Source organism: Vidua chalybeata, chromosome 5 (genome assembly GCF_026979565.1).
Source record: "Vidua chalybeata isolate OUT-0048 chromosome 5, bVidCha1 merged haplotype, whole genome shotgun sequence".
In the NCBI taxonomy this organism is placed as follows: domain Eukaryota; kingdom Metazoa; phylum Chordata; class Aves; order Passeriformes; family Viduidae; genus Vidua; species Vidua chalybeata.
Genome location: NC_071534.1, coordinates 5190453 through 5203837, shown reverse-complemented (window position 1 = coordinate 5203837; position 13385 = coordinate 5190453). Strand labels below are relative to the sequence as shown.

Below are 13385 nucleotides of genomic sequence, written 5' to 3'. Positions count from 1 at the left end.
ATTTTTTCACCTCAACAAAAGAATTTATTATCTAATATTATTAATTTTTTTCTCTTGCCTACATACACCCTACTTATTAAATAAACAATTCTTTTCACTTTTTCTCCAAAAATTTTCCTTTAAAGCATATTTAAAAAGTGACTGAAATCTGCCTTCTATTAAGAAACACATTAATTTCAAAACATTTCACAGAATTCACTGAATGACCAGGTTGGAAGAGACCTTCAAGATCATCAAGTCCAACCCATGCCCCAACACCTCAACTAAACCATGGCACCGAGAGCCACATCCAGTCCTTTTTTAAACACATCCAGGGATGGTGACTCCACCACCTCCCTGGGCAGACCATTCCAGTACTTTATCACTACTTCCCTGAAAAACTTTTTCCTAATATCCAACCTATATTTCCCTTGGTGCAGTCCTCTTATTCTGTCAGTGCTGCCTGGAGAAAGAGACCAACCCCACCTGACTACAACCACCCTTTAGGAAGTTGTGGAGAGTGATAAGGTCACCTCTGAGTCTCCTTTTCTCCAGGCTGAGCACCCCCAGCTCCCTCAGTGGTTCCTCACAGGGTTTGTGTTCCCAGCCCCTCACCAGCCTCGTTGCCTCCTCTGGATGTGCTCAAGTGTCTCGACGTCCTTCCCAAACCGAGGGGCCAGAACTGGACAGAGCACTCCAGGTGTGGCCTCACCAGTGCTGAGTACAGGGGGAGAATGACTTCCCTGCTCCTGCTGGCCACACCATTCCTGATCCAGGCCAGGAGCCATTGGCTTTCTTGGCCACCAAGGCACACTGCTGGCTCATGTTCAGGCGGCTGTCAACCAGTACCCCCAGGTCCCTTTCTGCCTGGGCACTGCCAGCCACACCATCCCCAGCCTATAATGCTGCAGGGGGTTATTCTGGCCAAAATGCAGGACTGGGCACTTGGACTTGTTAAACTTCATCCTACTGGACTCTGCCCAGCCATCCAACCATTCCAAGTCTCTCTGCAGAGCCCTTCTCCCTTCCAGTAGATCGACACACGCTCCCAACTTAGCGTCATCTGCAAATTTACCAATGAAACACTCAATCCCCTCATCCATGTCATCAATAAAGATATTGAACAGAACAGGCCTCAGCACAGAGCCCTGAGGGACACCACTGGTGACTGGCTGCCAGCTGGATGCACCACCCTTCACCACGACTCTCTGGGCTCGGCCATCCAGCCACTTCTTAACCCAGCAAAGAGCGTTCCTGTCCAAGCCATGGGCTGACAGCTTTTCCAGGAGTGTGCTGTGGGAGACAGCATACTCCTGGACAGACTGTGCCACGCCCTCAGAGACACACCACACCCCTGTTTGTCCACTCCTGTTTGCCATGCTCCAGGTCACCCCAGAGGCCTCTTAATCAGCCCACTACTCAACGACAGAGGAAGCCGTGCCCTGTCCCTGCGTGACTCACAAGTGCAATGAATGCACCTGCTCAGCGTTCTCTTATCAGCTACTCAACTGGAGGACAGCTACTCAGCGAAGTAGCTTATGAGTAGCTTATATCAGCTACTCAATGGAGGACACTGCACCCCGTCCCTGCGTGACTCACAAGTTTCCTCCCAGTTTGTCTCAAACTGAAATACTTCCTAAGCTTTGGATCCCGTTCCAGTGCACCAGAACCAAATCAATCTGCTCTGGCTCTGAAAACATCAGTGACACCAAACTCAGCTGCCAGCACGAAGCACCTCGCTGTTCCTATCCCCCTGTCCCTCACTCCCTGCTCTGTCATGTCCTACGCTACCGTGCTACAGACGGCTGGGAGCGAGATTCCTCCCTGAGAACCGTCACACCGATGTACTCGGACATTCCGACTTTAGTGGGGATACTGCAGGAACCTCCTGCATTCCATTCCCTAGTGCAGCAACAAGACAAAGTCCTCCCCCAGCCTGTGTCTTCATAAAATCATGTACAAGGTTTAAACAAGCCCCGAGGTCTGAGGGGCACCATTTGCCCAAAAAAGCCCAACTCTGCACCCAGAGGAAATGAACACCACAAGCAGATCAGTGAAAGCCAGATGAATGGGACACTGACAGCTTGCACCTGCAATTAACTCAGCACTGAGGAAATCTGAGTCCAAAAGTCTCACAAGAGAGTGGAAAATGTATTGAACACTGTTTCTAGAAGGTGCCCATGTCATTCCTTAATGGTGTGGCTCAATTAAGGAGCAGTACCAATAAAGCCCACAGATTTTTGCTTTTGTCTTTTCCTTTAAAAAAACTCAACTATCTAAAGCATGGTTTAGTACATCCAGTGAATTCAGCCTGCCACATTCTGTTGAAAAAGGATCAACTAAGTTAATGCTCTAAGATATAAAGAGCAATTCAATGTCTGAAGGAGGTGAGAGACACAGTATCATTTTTCCACTGAACCTCGGCCACAGGAGAAGCTTCTCTCTGCCCCAGGAGCTGCAAGGAATTTGGGCAGGTGAAATGACATCTGAGAATCACTGTAAATTCAGAGGCAGAAAGAGAAGATCTACCATTAAAAGGCAGAAAAAAAGAAGAGGTTTCAGAAAACATCTCTGCACTCTAATTAATAATTATTTTCAATTCCCCAGTGAGAAGAAAGAACCCTGCAGCAATTAAGGCCACACAGTCCACAGCTGCAAGAGCTCAGCACACATCCAGAGAGTCAGTTCCAGCATCTAAAATAAAATAAAAAAAAAAAGAATAAAATGTTGATTTATTTTGTTATAAAGTTACTTGAAGTTCTTAAAACCAAACCAACCTTTGCTCCTGATTTTGGCTCACTGACACACTCACAGGAAGCCAAGGGTCACACAGGCCCTGCTTGCAGAATTCCTGATCCAAACCCTCACCTTTCCCACCCAGCACTGAGGAAAATCTGACAGAGTTTTAATAAAGAACCTTTGCTGAGAGCAGTCATCACCCCAGGCCTTCAGGCTTGGCAAGATTTTGTAGTGAATGGACCCAAATTCAGCTCCTCCATCTAAATCTCTGACAAGCCTCATCAGAATGATACTGGACAGTCACTCAGAGTGCAGAATTAAAAGACTGCACAAGGAAGAAGAGAAGCTTTGCCATGAATTGCACAAATTCCTTTTTCCCCCCTCATCAGTCTGGGACTGTAGGACCCGATATTTGCAACCTAAGCAGACCTAAGGCACTGGTTCCAGCAGCAGCTGCAGTTCCAAGTTTCCTGTTCCCTGGATCACTCACTAAGCACTCGTAGCAATCTCACCAGTGCCTCTCTGTCCTCAGAGGGAACACAACCTGATGGGACACAGCTCTGGCACCACATTTCCTCTTCCCCTCTCCCCTTTTCCAGCAGACCAAGCTGCAAGAAATGGTATTCCTTACAGGGTTCATCACAGCAGAGAGGAGAAGAGGAACCTGTGACAGACCCACACCATGGGCAGGACCAGGCTGGGTTTGGCTGCTCAAACAACAAAGCTCTTGGCAAGGATGAGACAAGTTCAGTGGTTCTTCCTGTCCTGAAAGAGAGGAGAAAAGGGAAGTTCAGCCCACTGTGGAATCAAACACTCCTGCATTTCATCTTTTGGCTTGAATTGTTCATCATAGAGTTTTAGCCATAAATAGGAGAGGTGGCACCAAATCAAGTAGAAAAGTGCCCTTTCCCAGTGTTTTTATTCCAGGCATTCAAAGGAAGCTCATTTTTCTTCTAGCATTGTTTCCCTAATTTTAGCAGAACCATTCTCATCCCAGACCCCACTCATCAGTTGATCAATGCTTTGGCACTGGATCTGGACAAAGGAAGGGACACGCCCAGATCACAGGAAAGCACAGAGAGAAAGCCCTCCCGAAACCAGACAGAAAAAAACCGACAGGAAATGCAGGAAGACAGAGCCTTTCTTTGCATGCCTGCATTCCTTTTCTAAAGGAATTCCTTTTCTCTACAGCTGGATGCTCTTTACACTTGGCTTCCTTAAAATGAATGGATTTGCTGCTAAACACATCTCAGACCCAGATGTGACCAGGAGAAGGTGGGATGGAGATGAAGAGTCAGACAGGGAATAGCTAAGGAGATGCAGGGCCTGGGAACACTGAGGATGGGGAAGAAAAGGAACAGGGATTGTTCTCCTTGTTTAGATCCATCAGGGCTGGGAGCTTAGAAAACACAGGGTAGTTAGGCAGGAGCAGGATAACTCTGGGATAAGGGCAAGCTGCTCCCACTCCAGGGCTGTGCTGGGGAAGGAGGGTAATTTTTTCCTTTCCCCTTTCCAGTGGGATACAGGTACCACCCCCCCACAGAGGCAGGAAAACAGCCTTGCAATCCAGTACAAAACCTGCCTGGTGAGCAGAGGATGCCAGGAGCCAGCAGCCACTTCTGAATTTCCTGCTCACAGGCATTTTAAGACTGCTTTGCCTCACAGGCACCTTTCTGCCAAGGGCATTCCCATCTTTTTTGGATCCTGAACAAACGTTTGGAAAGCTGAGTTTCATGAGAACTGCTTCCTGTTTTGAGTAGTCTTAACTTGGAGTTTCCCTTGGCACCAAAATCAGGGGGGAAACCCAACATGGCCTCGAAGGGCCATAAGATTCCCAGCTTGCAAGTTGCCAGTTCCCTCAGGATTGGTTTGTTGAACCTTTTCAGAGTTAATTTAGCAAACTTAAGGGTTTGGCCATGTCAGGATCAAAACAAGAAGAAACCTGTGAAAAAGAAACTGAACTAAAGCCAGCTAAAAGCAGTCCCTGCTGATGACTCATTCAAACAACTCCTTCCAAAGGAGGCAGGATTGATTCAATACTTACCAACCCATCTGGCCAAGGTCAGAGTTCTCTGCCCACCAAGGCTGGGACACAGCAACCAGCAGGGACCTTTCTCCCATTCTCCAGCATTGACCTCCTCCCTGCACATGCAGGGAACTGCAGCCACTCAGGGAACACCAATTTAGTCCTGGGCTGGCAACAGGAGAGGCACAAGGAATATTTGGAACTCATTCCAACCTCAACGCTATCCAGGCCCAGGAGAAAGTGCTTCCCACATCACTCTTGGAATTGTCTTGCCTATCCCTTCCAGTTTCAGAAGGTTTCCATGGTAGCCAGGATTACTGGTGTGGTTCAAAAGCTGCACATGCCTAAAGCATTCCCTTGGGAATATGGAGCTCCCCTCACCTTTCATTTCTTTATCCCAAGCAGTCTCCCCTACAATCTCCAGTCTAGAAAGAAAAAAGGGAAAAGAAGGAAGACCTATTAATCCTGACATAAGGAATGTTGATTATTCCAACACACTTCCAGGCAAAAAACCCTGGAATATTTGGAACTCATTCCAACCTCAACGCTATCCAGACCCAGGAGAAAGTGCTGTGAAGCACCCCTTATTCTCTTCCCCTCTGATTTTTCCACACCCTCCCCAGTCCCCAACTTGGAGTGGTATTGACTGCGTCACCCTGGACCCTCCTTTCCAAGATGGCGACAGCCATGCCACTTGGAACCTCTTTTCCTTCTCTTTACCTTCTCTTCCCTCCACCTATCCTGCCTCTGGCTCCACCTCCTCCCCCAAATGCTCCACCTCTGGAGGTTGTGACCGCTCCATCATAGGACACACCTCCTCTAGGGAAGATGGAACCAGAAACCCCACTCTGGAAACTGTCATTTTGAGTGGAGATTCAGAGAACCACAGCTGGTTCTTGGAGAGTTCCCACTCTGCTTTTAGCAGCAAGTGCAGACTCCAGATGGCTTCACACAGTTTTACTTACAGGCATGTTCGGTGTTTAGAAAAGAAACAGCACTTCAGCCAAAGTTCCAAGAATCAGATTCTCTGATTTTTTGTGAGAGACAAGAGGAGGCTCTTAATATGAATATTTATCCTGTGTGTTTCATAACGACATTTCAGAAGTAGATGTCAACCATGTGCAAACCCCAGTACAATGAGAGCGCGGGACCAGCAGTTCCCTTGCAGGATAAAGCCTTCCTGCACTTGTAGAGCACCCCGTGTATATCTGCGTATGTATATTCACATACATATTTTCAAAGAAGGTTCTTCTCTTAATGCTTTTGAGCAGGAACACCTACATTTAATGAAGAAAAGCCATCATTCTCCCATGGCATCCCTTGAATGACACAACAAACACCATTGATGCTGAGCAGTTTTTACAGGAGAGAATGGTATCTTTTTAATACATTTACTTCCAAGAGGATACAATCTTTTTCTCTGAATCCTGAGCAATAGCATTTCCCATGGCTCTGTTTCCCCACGCATTTGGAAGAGATGGCTTTTCCCCTGTGTTTACCACACTTTTGAGCTGTATCAGTTGGTTGGTGACTGAGACACATTTGCGTTGTTCAGGGCCACCAGCAGGCTCGTGGCAGCCTTCTGCAACTCCTCCTCCTTCACTGCATTCCCAACAGACATCAACAACTTCATTGTCTGCAGCGAAGTCTGCACCTGGCTGTCCAGTATCCTCAGGAGGAGATCCTCGATGTCACTGTTGGGCAGATGTCCTTGCTGCTGGCCACTGGCTGTCACCTCTGTGGCTTGTGGGCCGGAAGGATTTGGTTGTGTGCTCACAGGTAAGGAGGTGGGGATCACAGCTGCCTCTGTGTCAGGTCTGGAGTGAGACGTGGGAGACATGAGGGGAACTGGCTGGGGAGCAAAGCTGCTGGATGACGTGGCATCACTGCTCATGATGCGTTGCTTCACTCTGCTGTGTCCTGGGCACATGGTCCTCTGTGGAGGAGAAAACATTCCTCTGGAGAGCCTTAGGAGGAGGCACCTATGCACAGCCCTGTTCTGTGGGTTTAGCTCTCACTGCACAATCTCACCTTTCCCATTTCCTACTAAGATGAGCCCAGGAAAGCAAAATAAACCTTCATATCCTTTCCTTGTCAAGTCTTCCCATAAATCTCTCTTGGGATTCGCAGCTCTCTTTGCTCTCTTCTTCTGGCCTACATGAATCCCCCTTTCTTCTGGAGAAACCTAGACTGTGTAACTTGGTTGGGAATGAGAGCTGGGGAAGAGGGCTGAGGTGGTTCTCAAAGGTTCATTTCCTTGAAGAATGCCTTCTGCAAAGTCTCCTTTTTGGCAAGATGCTGCAGGTGCCATCTGTGTTAGTTAATCAGCTTGGTGTGAGTGCCCCTGGATGATGGGCTGCCCATGGTTCTCTTCTACCTTCCCTGTCTTTTAGCTTTCTGTCTTCCCACTTACTCATATTCAGGGCTCTCTCTTTTGCTTATTAATTGCCCAGAGCACACCATAGTCTTCAGGAAACAGCTAAATAACTCACCTTAAGGAAATACTTTTTCATAATACAGCGATAAAGAGAAAAGGTGCAGAAGTTGTGGAAAAAAGGATTTCCTGGCAGTTCAGAGCATATGGGCCCTAGAAAGAGGCAAATAAAGACACAGACCCAGTGACAGACTCCAGTGCTGGCATTCCCCTTAGCAATAACCTCCCTGTGGAGTGACATCCCTCCATGAAAACCCCTGTTTCATATGGGGACCTTTTGAGAAACTCCACTGCTTCTTGGTCATCTCCATGACCCAAGGAGTGAGAGGAGGCTGGTCCCAGGACCACATGTGGATCCAATGAAATGTGAGAGAGGATGCCCATGAGCACATGCCTTCTCCTCACTCCAGTATTGCTACCCACCTCTCTCCCCCACCCCTTCTCCTCCCCAGATCCTGAGTATTTCCTCTCCCAGTGATCAGGGCCATGCAGGACTCCTGTCCAACTGCCTGCCCTTGGGAATCATGGTTGGCTTTACCTGCAGGGATGACTCCGTGGTTTTCATACTCATCCAGTCTCTGGATGAGTGAGTTCTTGCAGCCGTACAGCTCACGAAGGTGGCAGGCAGTGCTGGCTTGGATGGTGATCCGCAGGAACTTGAAGAACTGGTGATATTCGTGGTCAGAGAGTGGTGTTCCTGGCTGCTGTCCCTTTGTGCCCCGAGGGCCAGCTATGCAGCCCCAGCCCAAGAGCACTGGTGGAAAATAGAGTGCAGGGAGTCAGAGGGAGAAGGAAATGCTAACCACGACATGTTTGGAAGAACTGGAGGACTAAATCCAGATCTCTGTTGCCTTTTCTGGGTGCAGGATCCAGCACATGGAAAATGCATTTACAAGCTAGAGATGGAAGGCCCAGACCTGTGGAAAACTTGCTTCGCCCATGTTGAAAGGAGTGACAGTATGTGGCTGAGGGACCTTCACCAAAGCTCTGGAGATTCAAATCTTGAACTGGGAGAAATGTCTTAGAAGTCATGGCTGAAACTGAGAATATTGCTCTGTTGCTAGGGCTGCAGCAAGTAGACTGTTTCCTTCCAAGATTTTTAGCCTCTGCAAACTCTCTTCCTCTGGCTAAATAGGTCTTTAACCAAGGTCCTCTCTCAGACCTCTTTCTCCTGCTTCCCCTGTTGCTTTACTGGGCCAACTCTTCCCTCTTAGCTTTGTGGGTTAACTCCACACCTGTGCCTTAGCACTTGTGTCTGGTTCAATGCACCCAGCTGCCCCTGTCACGGTATCTCCAGTCTCCACCTCTGCTCCTGCCTGTGCCCACTGCATCCAGATCTGACTCCTGTCTGGCTCTTAGGTCACTCTGCGGCCCTCCTTGATGAATAAAATACCAACTCCAGTGGTGAAAATTGCCAAAATTATAAGCACTGGGATCTTTGCACCTGAGGCATTGGAGGGTGCTTCATCCGTTCCTTTTGCCTCCAAACTGCCCAAGCTGAGGAGCGATGGAGAGAGATTGCAGAGCAGCTGGGTTGGCTGCCCTTCCTCACAACTGGGTTTGGAAGAGGGACGTTTCTTACTCACCAGACAAAGCCAGATAAGCCCACAAGGCCGTCATGACACTGGGAGCAGTGCCTATGACAGTTGGGGCCCACTTGCACTGCTGGAGCTGTCAGCTCTGCTGCTCTGCCACTGATGTCACAGACACCTGCATTCCAAACACTCTATCCTCCACTGCTCCTGCTTCCTCCTTGCTGCCCCCCATCCTGCTGCTCCCTCCCGCAGTCAGTGTTTGTGCATGAACAGGCGTGTGTGACTCTTTCTTTCTGCTCGCTGCCAGCCCTATAAAATCCATCTGGAAAGAGGCAGTCAAAAGGCCATTTTTCTGGAGCACAGGACAGGAAATTCTGCCTTTGGGCTGCTGCTGTTGATAATGTGTGAGCAGATCAAAATCTTGTCTCTTACCCAGATCTGTGCATGCTTGGCTGATCCATTAAGACAGAATCCACAAAGCACTAAACAGGGCTCCAGACCATGGCAGAAAACACTAGGAAGAAAGGCGATGGAGAGAAAATGGTTTGAGGAATTGATAGTTTTCTTACACAAAACTCATCAGGAGGCATTTTTGGTCTGGAAGTGCAGCAGGAAGAACATTCAGACACCTGTGAGAAGGCAGCGAGCTGTCAGGCAGCTCTCTGGACAACTGGTTGACCTGTGTGTGCAACCTGAGCTGGCCCTGGTTATTGGACCTGAACAGTGGTGTCACAGTGTGCATGGCAGGACAGACAGCAACCCTGAGTCATGTTTCTGGGCATCATTTTCCTATGGTCTAAGTTACTTTCAGCTCCTAAATACTTATCTTCCTGTAATCCCACCCTACAGCACTGCTACCATGATAGGTATTTATTATGTCTGTTTTCCTTCCTCTGATCAGGACCTGCAGTCCCTAGCTTGGCTTTAACCTTTTGGATAAATGAAGAGAAGCAGGTTTTTGACCAGAAGCAGCCCAACATTGAACCAGCAGAGAGACTGCTCACAAGGTGAGAAATCGCACGGAACATGTCTGGGAAGGGAAGAGCTGAATGCTGAAAATTTGGGGTGTACCATGCTGCACACTCCACACTCACCATGCCCCTTCTGCTTCCAGGAAGATCTGTAGGCAGAGTATGGCAAAGTCCTGTGGTATCTAATATCCTTTCAAAAAGACCCTGTCCAAAATGAAATCAATCTTGTGTATATTTCAGCAAAGAATATGCTTAGAATGTTAAAAGACATAAACCAAAGTATGGCTTTTTCTTCTTTTTGTGCTGACAATATTTGGGTCAGTTTGCTGCTCTGAGGTGCTTTTGAGTACATTTGTTTGTACTGCAAATGTTTTTCAGCCCTGAGTGTTGTAAACAAAACTCTGGGGATTGGTATAACCAGTGTAGAGGTGTCTTCCAAAATCTACAGATCAGCTGAAACAAAACTGAGGGGTTTAATCTGCTGCATCATGTCCTGTTCCGTGACTGAACAGGATGATGTTCAGTCTGTAAGCAGTGCTGTCCAGCCCATCATACCTCACACTATAGCATGAATTTCCAATGTGTCTCCAAATGAGTATAACCTATGAAAAACCAGGAACCTCCAAATGTTTCAGTCTAAAGGTTAATAAACTAGTTTATCATTCCACTCAGTTGTCTACCTGTTCTGTAGATGAAATGTAGATACAATTTGCTGCAGAGCTTTCTTTTTAAGGAAAAGGACTATGACTGGAAGGAAGGAAGAAAGGAAACAAATAGTCTGCTGGGTAGGGGTGGATGTTTTGGTGCTGTAGGCTGATTTCTTCCATGATCAAGCATGGGAATATTGGCTGAAGAGCAGTGATGCACAGGCAGCAGGAGGAGAAGTAGCTACAGTGGGAATTATTAGGGAAAGCAGTCATGATGTTCTTCTAACCTTGCTAGACATGGGAACTTTGAAGGCAAGCAAGTGATGGGTCTTGCCCTTTAGGGCTGTAACTTTGACAGAGGATCCCCTTGCAGTCTGTGCCACAGTGGCCTCCCATCCTTGAGTCACATTCCCTTCCCACTCATCTCAGTCTCCACGCCCTTACTGTGCCCTGAGAAGATACCAAGGGGCTGTCTTCTGTGCTGTCAGCTCATGGTGGGTGACATGCAGCAGGTCTTGGCGGTCTCCCTGTGTGGACTTCCACCTCAGAGAAGCAGGCAGTTACTCATTGCTAGTGCCTGTGTTCACTACTGCAGGTGACAGGACCATGGGTGACACACAGAAGGGCAGCCTTCATCAGAAGAGTTCAATGAGAGCTGAACTCCATCTGTTCCCCTCCAGGAAGCTCACAGGAGATTCCCTCCAGGAGGCAAATCACAGACAGGACCACAAGCAGGAGCTGGAAATAGAAAGTGAGAGGGAGATGTGTTTTCCGAAGAGACAGGGAATGGTACCTCCTTATGGGATGGAAGTCTGGGAGTGCAAGGACAGTGGTAAAGCCCACATCAGCAAGGCTATCCTTGCTGAGGATGAGTCAGACCTGCCCATGTGTGGGAACAGTGTCATTTGGATTCAGCAGGTGGGGGAGAAAACCTAAAAGTGTCCAGAGTGTGGGAAGAGCTTCAACTGGAGTTCATACCTGAGCCAGCACGAGAGGATCCACTTGGCAGAGAAACCCTTCAGCTGCTCCGAGTGTGGAAAGAGTTCCACCCACAATTCGGACATGATCACCAGCGGATCCACACAGGGGAGAAGCCCTACCAGTGCAGCAAGTGCAAAAAAAGACCTTCAGCCAGAGGTTTAATGTGATCAGGCACCAGTGCACCCACACAGGAGAGAGACACTACCTGTGCAACAAATGTGGGAAGAGCTTCAGCCAAGTCGCATCTCATCGTCCACCAGCGAAACCACAAGGGTGAGAAACCCTTTAATTGCCCACGGTGTGAGGAAAGCTTCAGCAACCGCCTCTCCCTCATCATACATCAGAGGGTCCACACTGGAGAGAAGCCCCACCAGTGCCAGGAGTGTGGGAAGCATTTCTGGGACAGCTCAGCCATCATTCGGCATCAGAGGGTTCACATCAGAGAGAAACCCTACGAGTGCCCAGTGTGGGAAGACCTTCTGGCACAGCTCCTTGCTGGCAACACACATGCGAACGCACACGGGTGAGAGGCCCTACAAGTGCCCCGTGTGCAGGAAGGGCTTCAGCCAGAGCTCGGTGGTCACCACTCACCGCCGGATCCTTGGGGGAAAGGCCTTGCCCGTGTGTCACGGTGGCCTCCTGCCCAGCCCCTTCCAGTGCATCAGGTGTGGCCAGAGGTGCAGCAACCACGCCACTCTGGCCAAGCACCGAGCCTGCACACCGAGGAGCAGCCCTACATCTGTGTGGAGTGCGAGGACAGCTTCTGCTGGAGCTCAGCTCTCAACATGCACCTGAGGATCCACGGTGGCGAGAGACCCTACAAGTGTAAGGAGTGTAGGAAAATGGTCTGGCACAGCTCAGCCCTCGGTGCCCACCTGAGGATCCACGCAGGAGCCAAGCCCTACAAGTGTGTCGAGTGTGGGAAAACCTTCCCGAAAAGCTCAACACTTAAAGTGCATTTGAAAATCCACACAGCCAAGAAACCTTATAAATGTCTGGTGGGTAGAAGAATCCTCACCTCTTGCTCACTTCTGCCATAAACCTGGAGTGGATGTTCAGAGCAGGAACAGAAAGTAATTTTTGGGGGTACCTGAATGCATGGTGAGAACCACGGTGGGAAGAGACTGACTGGAGACATGGTATATCTGGTGTAAGGGCCTGGTGCTTAACCCCAGAGGCACAAAATATTTCGGGAGATATGGAAACAGGGAATTAGTCCTAAGAATTGAGTGCTGGGGGTTTAGGAAGAGTGCCAAGAGCCTGAGGAATGAGCACGAGCTTCAGGGTAAGTGGGGACTGTGAATACATGCTAGAATAATAACTGGGAGAATTGGGCTTGTAAAATACAGCTAAGGTGAAGATCAAAATAAAGCGTTCCAGGTTGGCTCTCACTCAAAACTTCGGCTTGTTAGATGCCGTAATAGTCTTAGGAACTCTTCTTTCTATTACCTTCCCTTATTTTTCATGAACGGAGTAAGTTTACACAGTGTTTGACAAGGCATTTCCAGATCTTTTCATAGTGAGACCTTGAAGCTGAACTTAAATCTGTTTGTCTTTTCTTTCTATTTTCCAAATCTTACATGGGACATAGAATTCCTACTTCATGATAGCTAGGTAACACAAAACTAATGGCTGTTCCCAGAAAACCTGTATACAGAAGTGCTTCCAGTTGAAAGGCAGTCTATAGCTTCTCCCAGATTTGTTGTTGCCGATTTGAAACTCTTTCCAACGTGGGACATCAACAAAACATGTACAAAAATGTGGCCTTATATTATTTAACCCAAAAAGAAAGGATTTGCCCCCAGATGGCCTAGTCTGAACTAGTACACGATGACTTCTCACTGCTGGTCCAGAGACTGATTGCAATAGACTTGTTCTTTTTATGCCATTCTTCTTCGGTCGCTGTTGTTTCCCGAGTATTAACAAATACAGTTCGGCATTTAAGGACTGCGTATTATATAAACCCCTTCTATATTGCAGCGTTTTATTACTGTGCGTTTCCGTCCTAAATAAAACCTTTTTTTTTTTTTTTTTTTTTTCCTCTGTAATCTAATTTTCTGTCACAGCGTGTGA

General features: G+C 48.1%; 2 protein-coding genes and 1 long non-coding RNA gene across 8 annotated transcripts; 1 reads left to right on the top strand and 2 right to left on the bottom strand.

The window, feature by feature from the left end:
* Positions 1–2583: 2583 nt before the first annotated feature.
* Positions 2584–5171, bottom strand: LOC128788916 (uncharacterized). Its single transcript, XR_008431259.1, has 4 exons — positions 5126–5171; positions 4763–4912; positions 3350–3483; positions 2584–2673 (listed from the first exon to the last, which is right to left on the bottom strand). It is a non-coding gene; the product is annotated as an uncharacterized LOC128788916 (long non-coding RNA).
* Positions 5172–6090: 919 nt separating this feature from the next.
* On the bottom strand, positions 6091–9225 carry LOC128788921 (acrosin-binding protein-like). 2 transcript variants are annotated; one of them, XR_008431260.1, is made up of 4 exons: positions 9146–9225; positions 7717–7932; positions 7237–7331; positions 6091–6680 (listed from the first exon to the last, which is right to left on the bottom strand). XR_008431260.1 is itself a non-coding variant. In XM_053944275.1 (4 exons), the coding sequence occupies exons 1-4, from the start codon at positions 8796–8798 to the stop codon at positions 6261–6263; spliced, it is 765 nt and encodes a 254-aa protein (XP_053800250.1). In that variant the 5' UTR covers positions 8799–8873; the 3' UTR covers positions 6091–6260. The 2 variants fall into 2 exon arrangements, 1 of the variants encoding a protein (XP_053800250.1); XM_053944275.1 differs by lacking the exon at positions 9146–9225 and adding an exon at positions 8765–8873.
* LOC128788922 (uncharacterized) lies at positions 8908–13288 on the top strand. 5 transcript variants are annotated; one of them, XM_053944276.1, is made up of 4 exons: positions 9243–9507; positions 9615–9720; positions 11012–11082; positions 11250–13288. In XM_053944276.1, exons 1-4 carry the CDS (start codon positions 9243–9245, stop codon positions 11477–11479), a joined length of 672 nt encoding a protein of 223 aa, XP_053800251.1. In that variant the 3' UTR covers positions 11480–13288. The 5 variants fall into 5 exon arrangements, 1 of the variants encoding a protein (XP_053800251.1); XR_008431262.1 differs by lacking the exon at positions 9243–9507 and adding an exon at positions 8908–9117 and having other exon boundaries at positions 11012–13288; XR_008431264.1 differs by lacking the exons at positions 9243–9507; positions 11012–11082; positions 11250–13288 and adding exons at positions 8908–9117; positions 10927–11004.
* Positions 13289–13385: the final 97 nt, after the last annotated feature.